At 32.9% G+C, this 19,088-nt stretch overlaps 1 protein-coding gene across 1 annotated transcript; it reads left to right on the top strand.

Moving 5' to 3' along the window:
* Nucleotides 1–3,072: 3,072 nt before the first annotated feature.
* On the top strand, nt 3,073–18,763 carry LOC115441631 (segmentation protein even-skipped). Its single transcript, XM_030166492.2, has 4 exons — nt 3,073–3,622; nt 12,685–12,748; nt 12,975–13,107; nt 17,244–18,763. The coding sequence occupies exons 1-4, from the start codon at nt 3,274–3,276 to the stop codon at nt 17,568–17,570; spliced, it is 873 nt and encodes a 290-aa protein (XP_030022352.1). The 5' UTR covers nt 3,073–3,273; the 3' UTR covers nt 17,571–18,763.
* The last annotated feature ends 325 nt before the right edge of the window (nt 18,764–19,088 follow it).

The raw sequence follows: 19,088 nt of genomic DNA, 5'->3' as shown, positions 1-19,088 counted from the left end.
ACATATCAATCAGTTAAATAAAAATATCCCTAATGTAAAATGTTTTGTTATCCAATGATTCTCCTAGAATGTTTAAAATAAATAAAATTTATTTATCATGTAGTTAAATGCTAAGTACCTACTACCTACCTACTATTAAATATACTGATTATTGTATGAATATATTCACAAGATAAGGTAACGGAACCCTTGATCGCCCACTTAAATGGAAAATATGCATAATAATATAATATTTTCGTGAAAAAATGTAAAAAAAAAATATTGACATATGTTTTACGTAGGTATAACACTAAAAAAACAAAATTTCAAAAACCTGGCCAGTTAAAAGTATTTAAAATAAAAATTATGTGGATAAAAAAATAACTCGGATATATAATTAGTAATTTAGCATAATATTTCGAAATTAAACCATTTTTCGGATTTTATCAAGGTTTTTTATATTATAATTTTCTTTCGGTGTTTCGAAGATTTTCAGCCTTCATGGTCACGGGGCGGATTGATTTTAGGTTAAACTACCTTACAGTAACTATCATTTTAGGTTACACTACCTTAGGTACAGTAACTATCATATTAAGGCATACATTTTAATAAAGATAGCGCTTGAACTTTATGAGACGTCTCGAATAAAAAGTAGGTATGTACTTATGTAATTAAATGTAAAAAAGCGTGGAATGGTTTACGGTCGTAATGCATACTTGCAAATAGGTATGTAAATAATTATGACGTGGTTCCCATAACTACAGGTTGCAGACGGATAGAACACACAATGCGGATCTTCTTACGAAATGACGCTGACTCGGCGAAAAACAACTTGCGTATTGTTTTACGTTTATTATTTTTTTTCCTTTAACGGAATTGGAATTATGCATATATTTGCATAATATACCCGACCATAAGCTATCGTTCATAAAAAAATAATGTAACCAATAATTGAAATGTGATGGTATGGAATATGGATGGTCATGCAAGCAACAAAACAGAATATTCACTGGATGTACAATTTAATTATAATCATCCTATTGTCCGGCCAAATGCGAATACCCATCTACGAGGACATCCCCTAAAACTATGTGGAGAATGTTCTAAAAGAAACCCAATGAAGCATTTTATGACCAATCCTGTCGTTACTGATCGGAACAAACTTCCAGAAACTGTTATGGCACCTTCACTGAATGCTTTTAAAAATCGACTAGATATTAATCTGTATGGTACACACGCATCAGCTGTATAGCTGCTAGTGTGCCTACCAAATAAATAAATCACGCTTCTAGTTGTACAAAACAATATCAGAGCAGCGGGTTTAGGACTCCAGTCCATGGAGGTATTTCCACCATACGATTATTACAATCAATTTCAATATGCATTTTATAATGCAAGTAATTATTCAATACCAGTAGTAGAGCAGGCCCGTGCTCGCAGTGGGCAAGTATATAATACAGGGCTGATATTATTATTATTTAATACCAAAGAGCATTACAATTTGATTCGGTACTCTCGCCATATTATTTTTACAAAGACATTCCACATTCAAATTACTATTAAAAGCACCATAATGCATGGAGGTTGCAACTCAATACATGAATACTCCTTGAACATTATAATGCAAACCGACATTAATGAATAGGCTTAAATCTAACCTTGATGGTGTCCACCAGGTGTTCAATATGAGACCCCACTCGAGGTGTAGCTTCGACTCTGTTACAAAATTCTTTTATTTTGCATTATTTTGGGGTATCCTAAACAATATCTCGCATTATGAAGGTAATAATTAGCTCAATGTCCGACACACATAAAGAGAAAACGCAAGGATGGTTGCATATTTCACTTCGCAACTGCTCAAAGATTCTCTGGCAGTTTTGCAATGACCTTTACATTTCTTATAGTTTCTTTGTTGTTTTACTTAATTTTCCTGGAAGCCTTATTTCTGTATAGGTAGCCGCTGACCCTGTACCCCGATGCTCTATAGTGGTTAGCCGCTAGCTCAATGAAGATAGGTAACTATTTGTAAATAAATTAGTTTCGTTGGTGTTACCTTGTTACGTAATCTTCTGGAGTTCATCCTAGCGTAGCCATCAAACAAGATGTCAGATGGTTTTATGTCGGGTTTCTGAAAGATTGAGAGTAATAAATAGCCCGAGTATGACTGTTTAAATGTTTGAACAATGTTGCACCTTCTATGAGCATACAGGCTATCACACCACGTCGCGTCGTACGTGGGACGCTTTTGAAGAACCATAGTACTAACATGCGCCTGGTCACCGCCTCCTCACCACATAACGCAATAGAAAGGCTTATAACACCCCAGTTAAGCTGAGCTATTCATTCCGTAGATGATTTTGTTGGTAAGTCAAGTATCAGCCCGGAGTCTGGAATTTGTGCCCGATATGGCAATAGGCTCTCCACCCATTATATTATGGGACGGAACATACATGGCGGAAAGTAGGAGCACCAGTTGCGCCTCTGCCTACCCCTTCGGGGATAAAAGGTGTGTGTGTGTGTCATTGGTAAATGTAGACAAATCTGTTCGTAGTGTAGCAATACCATTAATATTAATATTGTAATACCCACGCGTATATTCGTTGGAATATGCGAAATCATCTTAAAATATTAATATTAAGTGAGTAATGTATGTTCACCTATACTTATAATATTTTTCAAAGCAAAGTGCTTAAATTATAATCTTATATTTGCTCTAATGCGCAAAATACACGCATAAATTACAATAAAAAGCAAAGCGTGAACGCATAATTGAGTGTTTATTTAACCTATCAATTGGTATTTTTTGTTGCTTAATATTACCGTCTCATGACTCGCCATTATATATATCGATTTGAGATGAATCCAAACAAATATTTATCTTGACTCGTGGATATAAGGTTGAAAACGTCAAATCACGTTTGGAAAGAGACAGCCTTGCCTGTCCTCCTTTCACAAGTAAACTGTAACTTGCGTACTATAAGGTTGAATTTCAAACGCGTTTACGATACAAAGAACGTCGACTCCCCGTGTGTTGGGAGGCGTGGTCGGACCACATCTGACCGGAGACGACACAACTCTCAGTATCCAACCGTCATTCGGACGTTCCGAATACAATATTTCAAACTTCAAACCATTGATCCGCGATCTTCGGCTAGTAATTAGTAATGATTTTTTAAATTAAGAACTTGTCTATTACTTATTTAGTTTTAAACATTATACGACCAGTGACATTCGGATTTTTTATAACGTAATAAAATACCAACTAGTGGCAAGTGAACTGTAGTGTGTGCGAAAATGGAGGACATAAGCAAATTAACGAAGATACCTTCGAAGAACTTCTCCATCGAATCAATTGTCGGTATCAACGAGCGCAGGTCGCCCGAAATCGATATCGAGACAAACATATCCCAGGACTATTCAGCGAATAATTCGCATTCGGAGGACGAAGACGTTAAGATTAGGGATGGGAAAGTCGGTTATTACTTCCAACAAAATAGAGTACCGAATTTTCCGTTTTTCATGTCTTATGACAAAAGGGTGGGATTCCAAAGTGAGCAGGGAGGACAAGAAGAGTTGAAACGGTCGAGTCCTGCGAGTGTCCGGAGCGAGGTGGACAGCGACGGAGTGGATGAGCGGCCACATGGTAAGTGCGCGAATGAAACAACCTTAATTTTAATTTATCAATCATTTAATTTTGTATGAGAATTCGTTAAAGTCGGTTCGCTGAGTATATCAATATGATATACTTACCTTTTCGTCGCGGCATCATCCGCATTGTAATCCGTCGGCGGAATAAAAGTCTTTTTTTATAATGTATAATTTTGATAATGTATTATAGTTTACTATTAATGTAATGATTCTCAGAATCGCAGCAAATTGTCCTACTTCCGAACTTACTTTTTTAAATAAATATGACTATAGTGAATTTCTCTTAATAACTTTCATATACATATATATAAAGTAAATATTTATTTATGTTATTGTTTATAGAATATTGTCGTCGATAGACGTATTGTGATAGACTAAGTAAGACTAGACTCAACAGTGCCGACGGCTTTATTCGCTATACTTTAATAATAGTTGTATGAAGAAAATTAATAGTTTTTTTTTGATAAAAACAATTGAAAATATGTTAAGATTATGCAAAATTATTCAGTCTATTTCCATTTAAAACTATAGCAAGCTAAATCATGAAACATGATAGAAAGTTTCTTAGTTGACTGTATTATGAACTATAAGTATTGCAATAAAACAAATTACACATCATACTGCCGAATTAATACTAAGTAAAGACTTTAATTAAATGATAATAATTACCATTTACATTTTTATCCTCATCGACTTAACGGCGAAAATAAAGCAATTTCGTAATCTCTTTCATTCCACCTCATTGTCTAAACTATTTATCCCATTAATGCAATCGTAAAAATATAAAATCGCTTTGTATTTCAATGCCCTAGCGGTAATTTTTAAAGGTACAGCAATTAACACAGCATTGTTGTATCGTGGACAGTTACAAACAGACCGACGAATCGTTTTAGATGTTTATATAATTATTTTACAGCTTAATGGCGGTTTTCTTTCGTATTATGAGAGTAAACGTCCTTCGGGACTAAGTTATTGCGGACATTCTAACTTTACTATCTTCGGTTAAACCAGGTACCAACTTGAAAAGGTAGGTATGTTTGACAAAGTATCGCGTAAGGCGAAACGTATTGTCTTAATGTTACCTAATGTTTTGGTCCTTCGAGCCATAATCGGATTAATGTAAACGGTTTGATTCGTTCGGACCAAACCTAGTTGGCTATACGATGTACAATAAGTACTGGATCGGATTAATGTAAACAGTTCAACTTGTTTGGATCAAACCTAGTGGTAGGCTATACGATATTTATTGTACTGGAAAATTAGTGTCATTAACAGAACTGTATTAATTAAAAGCAAAATATGATATTTAATGTGGCTATTTAATCGCGAAGTATAATAATCGTTCAGCTGTCAACATTAATCTAAACATATTATAAAACAAAGTCCCGTTTCTTTTTGTCTTTATGTTATCAATTGTCTTAAAATCTATTTAACGGATTTTTATGAAATTTGTTATGGAGAAGTTTAAGACCCTGGGATGGTTATAGGCTACTTTCGATCTCGGGAAAATATATATATAGCGGGACTTTTATCCCGAAAAAAATCCTTTAAGTCGCGAGCAAAAATTAGTAAATAATAATTGATGAAATACATGAAAAACGTTTTAAAATCATATTACAATATACTATTCCTTAATTTCTTTTTAAGTTACAAATTTGCATAGTTAACAACTTTTTACAAAGAAATGAGTAAACATTTCACAGTAGCACACATTGTTCTACTCAAAGGAGTGTCGCCATTTTGCCCCAGTATGACGTCTGTACCAAAGACAATGAGTGTTGGCCAACAATCATTGTCTATGCCCGAATATTACCGCATGATTTCTCTTCTATTGATTTCGGATGTTTTGTGTTTCAATTTGTCACAGCTCCCGTTTCATACAACTTTCTAGGAAGGGTTTTAAAGAAAGTAATTTGGGTTTTCTGTTGAACTGTAGCGTTGTATTTGTTTTTGGTAATAAAATATTTTAAATAATACATTTTGAATATATCCCATACAACAAAAAAATATGCCATACCTATAGGTACTATCATCATTATTGCACAATTAATTTAAGATTTAAGTTGACATAAATAAAATGAATGTGCAAGAAGCCTTTAATATATCTTTTTTCGAATCAAAAAGGTAGGTACTTATTTTTCATAATAGGAATTACCGTTCCTCACTATTAATTTATTTAATGCTTTAAAATTATTTCTACTATGATAACACAGCTTTATGTGTTTTTCTCAACTCTCATTACAATATAGAGGAAACTCGTCAGATTTGATCCCAATTAAAAAAAAAAAAACCTACTTCTAACCTCTTTTGATTTCTGAACATTGCCTTCCGATTGTAATCACTCAAAATTTAAACAGATTATTATTTATAGATAGGTATAAAGTGATACACTTTCACAAATAGTTTTTAGACAGTAACAAGTTTCCCGTAAGTATATAAAGGTAATTGTAATGAACGATAGCGTTATTTATTTGATAGCGAAGTAAAGGAATGTGTAATAACATGGAAATATTCAGAATCGGTGCTGTAATACTAATATGCATAACCTAGGAATATGTTTTTCATGATCGTATATAATATTACATAATGTATTTCCCCAGAGCATAAATGTAGTGTAATAAAGGTCTATAATGTTCATGCGAGCGGGGCCTCTGTTATGCCAGATGAGTTCATATTAAATTGTATTCCTGTGGCACACACCGAGTACGCTATAATGGACAAATTAATTTGTCCGTATTAACAAGTAGAGAATTATTTTTTTATTATAAAAAATAATAATGTTCATTTGCGCTACATACAATAAACAAAAAATAAATAAATAAAAAAAATGTTTAGGTATTCAATGTCAACCATGTCAATTATAACTGTTATAACCAATCACAACACCATCAATGTTGTTTAATTTTCCAATTACATCCAAATTATTATAATTATAGGCACCTATAGGCAAAAATATAAAATAAAATCTCATTGTACACCAAGCTTAATACTCATTAGTACGTTCTCGCGCAAACGGGACAGAGAACCAATTACCGTCGCCCCGCCCTGATTGGTGGGGATAAAAACTCGCACACGCTATTGGCTAGAATATTATGGATTTTTGTGCTGTCAGGCGTGCGCAGCGTAGAAAACAGACTTGTCAAAGTGACAGTTCGTGTTTTCGCGCCAACGTTTTAAGCGCTTTGTGTTTTATCCTTATTTTTATTATGAATTCATACAATATGGAAAAATTGTAAGAGGCAGCTTATCTGTTGATTTAATAAGTAATACAAGTTTCATTAATGAAAATACGCCGCCATCTTCACCTAAAAGTAAAGGTTAGTGACTTTTACCGTTTCAAAATCGTTTTAGTAGCGGAATCGTATATGACATTTAAGGACATTAATAGCTTTGAGGACTACTTTTACACATAGGTATTTATAAGTTCTTAATTTTTTTTCTCTAGAGTAAGTGTATAGGATTGATACGTATAATTTAAAATGTTTACATTTTAAACCATGCTATGAAAGAGTTGATTAATTTATCTCATGTATATTGTTTACTAATAATTAATTATTGTTGATGTTTTATTGATTAAGTGGATATGTTTAAACTTAAACCAGAATTACATATTTGTATCAACTTAAATAGATATCTTAATTGCCATAGAAGAAGATGTGAAGAAACTATCGTAATGGTCATAGTAAGCCCTATTGTAAATCTATAAGATCCATTATAGTTGTAATGTAGTATAACAATATACCACTATTGAGTAATGATTTGCAAAAAACCATATTGGGTATAAAAAATAAAAATCGTTCCTAACGGTACTCAAATATTGCACCCTTAATAAAGATATAAACCCAAATGGATGCCGACAAAGGCGGTGTACAGTTCCAAATGATTTCAAACTTGTTTTATTACGAGACAATACTTGCGGCGGATCACAGAAAGTATATTTTGTTAAATTTGAACCGTAAAATATAATTATTACTAATATTCTTTCACACTTATTTTTTATTACACTCGTTATTGCACGATTTAAGAAAATACGTAGTTGTTATTCGTAATAAGATAAAAGACAATATAAAGTTTTCTTAATCAATAACTAAACGGTACATTTTAATTAAATTTAAATTAAAGTTTAATTAATCTTCGAATAACGGCTGTTTAAGTATTAGAAAACCATAAAGTTTACCCTACAGAACTATCTAATTAATACCAAAATTAAGATAAATGTACGTGACAATTACTAAACCGCATGAATTACCGTTATTACCGAATTTATTGGCAAGGATTACTCCGGCATTAATTAGTAAGTGCAGCTGCCGGTTTAAAAGTTAAATCGACCGATTGTCTATTGTAGACGCGTGGGTGTTTCGCGCCAAATTTTGACAGCCGTCGCCATTTTATCGGCAATTGTTAAATTGTAATATCTCTTGTCAATTGGGCTCAAAGCGATTCTGCTTTTATTGCGAGCGACTCCCTGTTGAGATATTAATCTCCATTACCCGGGGTCGGGGTGACCGAGTTCATTTGAGAATAATCAAAACGAAATATTAAGGGATGACAGGACTTGATTACTCTGAGACAAACATTTTAACAGAATAAATAATAACAATTCAAATAATATTTTTTCATTCAGTCTTTAATTGGTAATGAAAGAAGAATTATTTATTTCACTCAGTTTTACTAATATTATGAATATATAAAGTACAAAAAACCATAATTCAGTATATCCATTTAATTTATTATCAAATTATTAAGCCAACTAAAGTCTCCTTTTTATTAAATGTCTTTCCCAATTATTGATAATATTCTTCGGTATATCAGGACTTATTTCCGAATCCCTAGTCTACAACCCGTAGCAGTGATTTTATCAGATTGCCGAGGGGACGGCAGTAATTGGTTGTATATTGGATAATTGCATCCATGCGCCTTCATGCTATCCCTTAGAGATACGTTTTGATTTGTTTATCGCTACGTTTAATGGAATATTATATTCGCACGACAATAGTGAGAAAAAAGGGTCAACGAGAAATTCCTTTATTAGAATGTAATTATGAAATATGTATGATCACATGAAGTGAGTAATGGTTTGTAATTCTGTGTTGATCAGATGAAGTTTTTTCAATGATTCAACTGGATTTATCATTTGAATTATTATAATTAGATGTAGTTGTTTTATAACCTCAAGTACTTAAATGTAAATTCTAACGGATAAACAACTATATAAATTGTAGTATGAGCAAACACCTACATAGTAGTAATTAAATCAGCCAGCAGTTTGGTGTAGATCAATTTGTTTAAATAGCCTGATGTCAGCATTATTTAATTACCGTTTACGTCTCTAATAACAGAGCTGGTAACACGTACAAATTAAAATGCCATAGAGACGCGTGCGAGGGCCGACGGAGTCAATTTGCCATATCTCCCCTCGTGATGTATCGTTTACAATTGCACGCCAAATTGAGCGACGCTCGTGCTCATTGTAATGTTTAGGCATTATGCGGTAAATTGACTATTAATATAATGGCTTTCTGACATTTGTTTGTGTAATGTAAACCGAACTGAAGAACTATTGGCCTTTCAAGTTGAGAGTTTTGTTTAAGGTATGAAGCTTCATGTAGAAAGAGTCATTTATTATAAAGCGAAGATTTCGTTATATATGAATACGTTTGAGTTAGGTTCGTGGTTTTTAAATGACGTATTTTGATGTAGATAAAAAAGCAGCTGACTTTTTTTATGAATATTAAATCGAAACAGGCACAATACTTAAATTAAAGCCGTTTTCGCACCATAACAAAAACGCTATAAACACTTCGACTGTAAAATTATAATTAGTAATGTTTTAATAGTATGGCATGTACTATGATAGCCTTTTGACTATTAAATCTATTAGCACGAGCATAAACACACAAAAAATCAACTCTTTTAAAATATTAATGACTATGACGAACATTTACCATGTTTTCGTTATGTATCATCTATTTATTGCCTATAAGGTCCTTAAAATGAATATGTAATATCTTATAAATATTAATCGTATAGCCGATCATCACGATTGTTAAATTGTTCTTTAGTATTGTAAATATAATGCAGGTATTTCTTTAACTCATCACTGAGTTTTGAGAACAAATTATCTATGACCAAGTATAGACAATTTCAGCGAGCACATTATAGCAATTTATGTATATGGCAAATCCGCAATGATCTGACATCATACGTCGTGATTATAAGGGAGGTGATAATGCAAGACTTTTTAGAATTTTTAGAGTAACAAGTAGCTAGTTAGTGATTTTATGTTATGTTGAATTAGCTTGTGTCATTACATTTACTTGTATATTGACATTATATATTAAAATAATTAGCAATATTCACTGCTAATTAAATATACAATCAAATGTCAAATTATTTTCTTTCTGTATAAGTAAATTAAAGATGATGTTTCAAACGATGCGGTTTTCTTAGATTTGTTGAGAGTGGATTAAGTTTTCGAAAGTAATACGTTTTTAGATTACAAGACAAATTTCCAAATTTGTTTAATGAGTACTTATTATAAACTTAATCTAGGGACTTATATCGAAATCATGTGGATCAATGAATTTACAATAAAGAAAAATGAAGAGACAGCTCTACCACGGATTTGTATAGCTCTAAAATAATAAATTATATAACATATTGTGACATCATTATGTCGCAATTGTTCAGTTGTTAATGTAAAAACGGCCATGTTCGGAACATCTCATGATTTGTTCTACTGTTTTTGTGTACGTGGTAATTGTTTCTACACGATGCGTTTCAATCAAGATGTTTATCGATTGATTTGTTAGTAGTCGAGGCTACGATGTTTTTGTTCATGTATCGTCTTAAGATCTACGTATAAATTGGTTTTACAATTCGTGTGATTGTGTAAAGTTTTGTTACAAGGTATTTTTCATATATTGTTATTAATCTTTAACTATTTTGAATAGCACTTATGGCACATCATACCTTAAGAATTCATAACAAAAGATGAAATTAAATACAAACCTTCATATTGACCAGAGACTAGAAAGTCACCTCTCGTTCGGTTTTACGTAAACACAAATACATACTTCTAAATGTAATAGTGTCAATGAAGAGCAACCTCTAGGCATGATGAGTGTTTCAAGTACTGTGTGCATTATCCATTAGCAGCAGTGGTGAAACAAAGAGCCCGCGGTTTCGACATGTCAAACGACACACGTATCTTGGCGTGAGTGACTACGAAGAAATTTCGTTTTCCGGTACAAAATGTAATTCGTTTCATGATTTTTAAGCTGAAAATAAAAAAATTGCTACCGGTAAGTAAGTCCGAAATGTTAGGCCCTTGGTAATGCAAACGAATGACAAAAAATATGTTACAGTTGACTCATAAAACGTTTATCAACATTTAACTGCGGAAGCTCAAGCGGAAACTTTTTAAATATCCGTATTTTTTTCCCATAGACACACGCCACGACAGATGTAAAGAGTATAGACAAAAAGTATAGTTTATGACAAATTGAAGGAAGCTACCGGCTAGACTTGCATTAAACATGACGCCGCATGGGAACATCTCGAGTGGAGGTCGACGCCGATGTGAAAAAACATCGAAATGACTCTCAAACCACTTAAACGTGCTATAAATTGTGCGTAATTAGCTACTCATCTGTATTGGCAGTGTTGTTTTTGCTTTGATTTTATACCGCTTGTGATTTTTTTATTCTATCTCTGTGTCTGCTCAGTATTTTTTTATGAGAGTTAAAGCACGGTCCATTTAACTTGTCTTAATATTGTTATAATACTTAGATGTTTTTGTTAAAGACTGTTTTTCCAATGCGAGTTTTGGTGGGAAGTATTTATTATATCAGATAATTTCCATTCTCATATTAAAATATCTACTAAAGCAAGTAAATATTATCATTAGAAACCTAAATAAGGTTTAAAAACAAGTTCCTATCGCTAACACAACGGGCATCGTACGACATCATTAGTCCTAACTGAAACGATCCAAATTAGGAAAACGGAAACAGATATAAACGTCTTAATCACGCCGCCATTACCATAGACAATAGAGTTGAAAGCGTTCAATATTCCTTTTTTGAAAAGTGCCGGCCAGTGTCAACAATGGTTTGCCGCGCCTTTTTAAATTTAGAACCACTTCAACGGCTAATCAGATTTGTAAAGTCGGTGCCGTTTCGGCCAGTATTTTTTCATGTTCTTTTTTAAGATTTGACCGATTGTCTATGGTTTTCGGTTTCTTTGTGACTAGTGTTATATGAAAATACAACGCATGGGAAAATATTTAATTAGACAATAGGTTATTTGTGTTTGTTTTGTGTTAATGTATTCCTTTTGAAACTCTGGGCGCTCTCAATTAGCACCTACCGGCTTCTGGTTTGTGGATTGGTCGTTTTACAGCCGTGTACCCTAAAACGTACATTAGTCTCGCATTATACACCGTGTGGTGTTATTAAAATGTCGGGAAATTAGGAACGTTGCGTGATGTCAGCTTAATTATGAGAAAAAATGTTAGCTGTTTGTGTTTTGCGGTTATAACTATTATTATTTGATTGTTTGTATTACTTACTATTAATATTGTAAAAGGTTAGTTATAATTATAAATATGCGGAGTTTAGTTTTATAATTCATATTTTGATATTATCTAGATTAAAGCTTTATTTTTAATTTTCAAATGCTCAAAGCAACTAAACTGACAGCTACTAGTCTAAATTAGTCATAACAAGAAGCCAGCGTATGGTTATTTAGATAAAAGCACTTGTGAACGCACCCGACACCACTCACAACCCTTTGAGAGCCGGTCGGCGACTTTATAACGATTGTTTAGTGATAATCGACCCTTTAAAATGTATTAAAAACGTTTTAAAATTAAGTAATTGCTACTTATGGATGTATGGTTTTGTGTCCTTTGTTTTGAGTCTTCAAAAAAAGTTTTAAACTTCTTTGGACGGATAATTTTTATTTCCAAAATATTTCGTCAATTTTTATCCGAGCGGGAGATATATAAGTAAGTTTTAAAAACATGTGTTAATATTCTTTTCTTTTTGTTCACAGAATCCCTGAGTCCACAGTCGGAACAAATGACAAACACTTCTTCAGCTCCAGACCCTAACATCAGGTAATTTTCCACATTTCCTCGTGATAAACATAGCCTCATATGTGAGTTGGGAGTGTAATTTCTCTGTATGTTCATTACACCCATTATTCAATCAGCTTTCGGTACTTTTAATTCTTAAACACACATTCAATCATTTTCACATATTCTGGTAGGACGTAGGCGTACCTGATAAAAGATCTATAAGTAATAAATAATTCTTTAAATAAATAAACAATTCTATTATCAGGAGGTATCGCACGGCTTTCACGAGAGAGCAGTTGGCGCGACTCGAGAAGGAATTCATGAAGGAGAACTACGTCTCGCGACCAAGGAGATGTGAACTGGCTGCGCAGCTGCAACTACCCGAATCCACTATCAAAGTAAGTGTTTATTGCAATCATTTTTAATATTTGCAGGAAATTACTGATAGAGTCGCTTGCCCTTATAAAGTGGAATCTTTTGACATCTTTCCGAGAATAATGAAGTCGGTTTCAAATGGTTCAATAAGGATAAATCATGATTTTTTTTTTATTTGGTCGCCAGTGAGTGGTACGTCATCAACTACAAAAAAAAAGCACTCCAATCATACTTTACAGGCAACTAACATTACATATTACTTCGGAAGAGGATAACTTAGATAGAAAAATTATAGAATTTGGTTAAAATATGTCAAAATTAAAAGTGATGAGTAAACAAAAATAGCAGACTTGTTGAGAAAAGATCAGTGTTAAGTGATATTTATCTTTTCAATGATATAGGTATCTCACCTAAGTTTTTCAACTACAATCTTTTTTAATATGTCTGTACATCGATTGTTTTGAAATAAAACCTCGGCTCCGCCTTCGTCTTCATTAAAAAGGAAAATAACATGAAATGACATCCCACTGGAAAATATCTGATGAAATTCATTAACAAGGAAACAATAGTGTAAAATGACACCCACTTGCATAGGGTTTCAGTAAGTCCACCCACGTTATGACCCGAATAATGGCGACCTCTGTCCAATTATATCTGGCGAGCGAATACATGTATTTTCGTAACGCAACGCTCAATTGACATAAGTTAAGTGCTTCTGACAACTAACAGATCGCTCGCTAATACCGCGACACTGTTTCGACACGACAAACACATACTTATAATTTATTAGGCATTATTCACGTTGCCTTTGCCTGTAAAACAATAAATCCTAGAGTCGACTTTTTTCAAACTATTCGCCGCGCCGCGCCGGTTGGAATTCAAAAAAGGAATTTAGGTTCAGACTCTGTTTTAAAACTTCGATTTGTGAATTTGTGTCATCACAACTGCGAATGTGGCGGAACAAGTTTAATTTTGTTTAAAACGTGACAACATGATATTATTTTCAGATTAGATCTGAGAATTCGAATTCATTCAAGTTCTGTGAACACAAATATGACATTTAAAATGTAATTTAACGGAAATTATGATTTGATTTCGAATTGGTAATTATATTATCAAGCGTTACAAATTAAAATTATAATCCCAAATATGATATACATGTATTTTTTATATCTGAAATACTGTATAATTGAATCTTATAGCCAATTATATAGAATTTCGAGTAGTCTATTGCTTAAGTGAGAGATGAGTCGGCTGTATGATGCGCCAATTAGGACCACAATAATTTCCATCACGTATGTTTTATGGCGGGTCGCTAATTCGCACGAATCACGTTACAAACGTGTGAAACTAGTGAAACTTGGTTAGGCTAGCGGTACACGTGTGACTATGTTGCCTTCACAATAACTGTTTTACTCGTCCTGTTCTTTGAATTCGAACCCTGTTGCCTTCATGTCAAGGCTTTAATTTCGCGATGCGATCCGTCGTATTAACTAGCAATGCGAAAATTGTCTAGGTAGCAGGTTAATGCGGAACATAGCAAATGTGAACCCTTTAGTATTCTTTTACAGTCTTACCACGACAAAGATCTTAAAAGAAAGAGCGCGTTTTTTGAGTGTGAGAGAGAACACACGTGTTTTACAGCGCCATTCGGTTTACACGCACGCTAATTTGTCTATTTTTTAATAAATGAATGCCGTCCGATTTATACAGTAGTCGGTAGCGCGTCTAATGAACATTAATAGTGTGCGCCGCCTTCGCTAGAGTCGCCATGAATCGCAAGATATGTGGACAGACTTTGAGAGTTTTTATAGAAGATTAATTTGCTAGATTCGTTTTTTAATTCATGTCCATCATCCGTCCAATCAAAACCCAACATTTTATGTGCTAAGTATTTTCACATTAAACATTTCTTTTTAATTGTTTCCAAATAAGGTAACCCCAAGCATATTTAGTTAGTTTGTTGTAATATTTATGGTTAATATATTATCGAATTCATTAAGAACTTATAATACTATAATTGATAATGCCATTACTATAATAATTAAGTAGTCCGTCATTGAAATCAAAATATTTAAGTTTGTTTCTTTTAATTTAGAAGGTGTAACGTTTCTTATTACACAAAATTCTATCTAAAATTTGGCTTTATATTTCCACAGTAAAATATAAAAGTATCGATTATTAATGGCCACTCCTAGTGGAAATAAAGAATGATATCCACCATCGTCTACAATTTATGGCGAGCGCAGTCATTAGCGACTGTGAATAGAACTTCATCGGTTGTCTATGACCGAAAATTTTATGACACGATTATACCAATCGAATGGCTATTAAATTAAAAACCGCCGGCTACCATTTGATGGGTTGTAAAACTTGTATTCGTGTTTGTTTATTGTGATTGATTTTTATATGCGCACAATAAATATGTGTGTAAGTTGAAAATTAAAATATATTTTACATGCCAATGACGTAATGTGGAAGAAAGTAGAATGATCACATGCCTAGTAATCCATAGCCCTAAATGTCAGGTTATTTTCGAAGTCAATAATATTTGACAATCGATTTAAAAACATAATTTATCACGTAAGTACTAAAGATGATTTTTTATTGTCGAGGAGTAGTTTTGTAAATTAAACAATTTAAATTTCGTATCGTTTATAAAATCTGCGTTCGACTTTCAAACTCGCTAAACCCAGGTCTATCATTGTCTATGTTTTAGAAAGCCACGTCTCGGCTCTCGGCCGATCTCCGCCAATTAACACGTCGTTCGCAGCTTTGGCGAACAAAAGCGATGTTAAAACGTTTAAAGGGATGAGCCATTGTATGCCCACATTGTTGTGTTCGGTGCCGCGTTTGGCCGGACATAATGCACTCTTGATGATTTTAGATGGCTGAATGCAGGGTTGAAGCTGTTAAAATATCTTTTGTTATATAAATATTAAATAACGGTTTCAAATTTTAAATAAAATTTGTTATTTAAATAAATAAAAATTATAGTAAATTGAGGAATAAATTTATATAAATATAATTTATTTAAATTGATACTACTACGATGTAGAGTTGTTTGCTTAGTTTTTGTATTTAAAAATGCGAGGAATGTGGTCTGGTACATTTGTAATTTATTACCTTTTTATTAGTATACAAAAAGTTATAAGCATTGAAATTTTTAGCACTTTCGCTTAATAATTTCGTATAATGCAGTAAAGTTAGTTAGAGTCCGTTGGGTTTCTTATTAACACATTTACGTGGTAATAAAATAGTGTTTTGGCAAATTTTCGTGTAATAAAGTTATAAAAGTTCTTATTTTAATTTTAATTGAAGTGTGGTTCGTTTCGTTAGTAAAGACAAATGAAATTTGTTGGGCATTGTTATTAAATATTAAATTTATCAATTGTAATCAAAACATCTTAATTTGTATGGCATATATTTAATGGAATTTCCAGATAATATAAAATAATATATTTTGATTATTAAATACATCGGGATTATGAGATTTCGAAATAATTGTCTTATTACATTAAGATTTTTTTATTAATTAAACTATAATTGATGTAAATTTCTATCATAAACATAACATTTAACTTAAAAAAGACGACAAATAGATCCTTTCTCGGAAAACCCAGAAACTGTCGACAAGCAACCCTACAGGGCCAGCTATTCATTGCAAAACGCACAGGTTCACGAAAACGTGCAATTAATTAGCGACGCAGTGCGAAATGCGGATAAATTGTTTTCGTGCAGTTTTTGCGTAGCCTTTAGAACAGCGACGTTTAATGGCTTTTAATGAGCAAACATCATGTGCAGGTATTATCGAATGTATTGTTAAGGTTTTGTTGATTATAATTTAGGTATTGAGTGAATTTGAGACTTTTACAGTTAAGCAGATACTTCAAAATTGTGTATATCGGTTTACACACACTCTCATACACATATTGTATACACACACACTTGCACACACACGCACACACACTTACGTCTTTTATTCCCGAAGGGATAGGCAGAGGCGTAACTGGTGATACTGTGTAAAAAAACCCAATATCACCCGGGGATCGAACCCGAGACCTCAGCACTGCAGTCGTATCGTAATATAACTACGTCACTCAGCCAGTGTTTATCGTTTTATAACATGAATACTAATGTGCCTTTCTTTTGCCCTCAGGTATGGTTCCAAAACCGAAGGATGAAGGACAAACGCCAGCGTATTGCTGTGGCATGGCCCTACGCTGCAGTTTACAGCGACCCCGCTTTCGCAGCGTCCATTCTTCAAGCGGCCGCGTCTTCCGTCGGCCTGCCTTACGGGTACCCCTCCCCCGCGTTAATACCCCCCTTCCACAACCCCCAGTTGTTGCCAGCTGGGTACCCTTATCCCTACCCGACGTATCCCCGCTACCCCTACATCCCACCTACTCCCCCTTCGCCGGTGAATGCCGAAGCCTCGTCTCTCAGGCCGGCGTATCCCAATTTCAATATAAATGTTGATAAATAATTTTTTCACGCTGTGTAGTGTATATAGGTATTTTTAGGTAATTTATTAAATGCTGGTCATGTTAAGTTTAAGAAAAAAATATTTTGATGATTGTCTGTTACGTTCTGAAACGGATAACACTGTTTAGTTTTAAAAGTAAAACTTGGATTTCAAGAATATTATGGTACAAGAAATCATTCGTAAATGTACCACGGTGTTTTTGGGTTGAATGAAATTTATACTGCAGTGAAGAGTCTAAGTATAATGTACGTTTGTAAAATACTTACCTAGATTATGTAAAATATTAAATTTTCAGGTGTTTTATTGCAGTTATTTCCAATACTACATTGTTTGGAACAAGGAAATACAAATAAAATTCCTTAAAGTTTGATGTCATGTATTTATAATTATTTGGAGGTTAGTGTATATATTTTCGTTTATAGTGAATGTTATAGAAGAAAGACATTAATATGTAAAATATTAGAATAAGTGTGATCATTTGTGTTCATTCCATTTTGTTAAACTCGAGTTTTTTATATTTCGTGTAATTTTAGAAATATTCAATGTGATTTTGGATTGATTGATGATTTATTTAAATATTATGTAGATTTAAATATTCTTTTGATTTGTAATCAAAAGCATATTTGTAGAAAATTTCCACAAAATCAGTTTAAAAAATAACTTCTTAACCAAAATTGTGTATAGATCAAAGTTTTTACAATAAAACATAATTAGTGCAATATAACTTTCTACTCATATCTAAAATGAGGCTTGGCGGAGACTTGCGACTGGCGTGGAATTGCTCTGTGGCTAAAAACGTATTTTAATAAATGTTTTATCAAAGACCAAACTATTTCTTTCAGCTGCTTTTAATTGCAATCTATAAAATTCTCCTTAACTTAATATATAGTTCTTTAAATGCTGTTACATCGCCTCATTGGTCTAATTATTGTTTAATAAAAGAGCTTACTATTAACTTGAAATTTAGAATCGATTTAATTTGTGCTGTTATGGCACACTTTATCTCGTCATTTGCAAATCTGTTCTTAGAGATTAAAAGCAATCTGAAATTACGATTATAAGTCGCAAGTCCGCAAATGTATAAATAAATGTTGTACAATATTAAAAATAAGTATTAGGTTTAGTTATATTAGATTTATTAACTGTTTACTCGTATTATTTAAGGTCATTGTAAAAATCACATTTTAATTAACACGCAGATAAATATAAGAAAGTTATATATGAATTTATTTGGTTTTTTAATTTATATCCTTGCCCAACGTTAAAGATCGATGTTGATACCACTTTGTGGATATTCTAGGCCGCAATGAAGTACACAATTCATTGTTTTTAAAATCAAATATTCAAATCATCTCTATTAATGTAATGAAAAATAAATGAAAAACAAAATATACGATGCGTTGGTTCGTAAGTACCTATACATACAATATTATTTACAAAATTAAGAAGCTAATTTTGTCAATATAAGGTATATTTTTGACAAAACCTATAACATGACAGTGTAGGTGGTACAGAGTG

The sequence above is a fragment of the Manduca sexta genome, chromosome 18 (assembly GCF_014839805.1).
Source record: "Manduca sexta isolate Smith_Timp_Sample1 chromosome 18, JHU_Msex_v1.0, whole genome shotgun sequence".
Classification (NCBI taxonomy): domain Eukaryota; kingdom Metazoa; phylum Arthropoda; class Insecta; order Lepidoptera; family Sphingidae; genus Manduca; species Manduca sexta.
The sequence above is the reverse complement of the archived record's forward strand: the minus strand, read 5'-3'. Positions and strand labels throughout refer to the sequence as shown.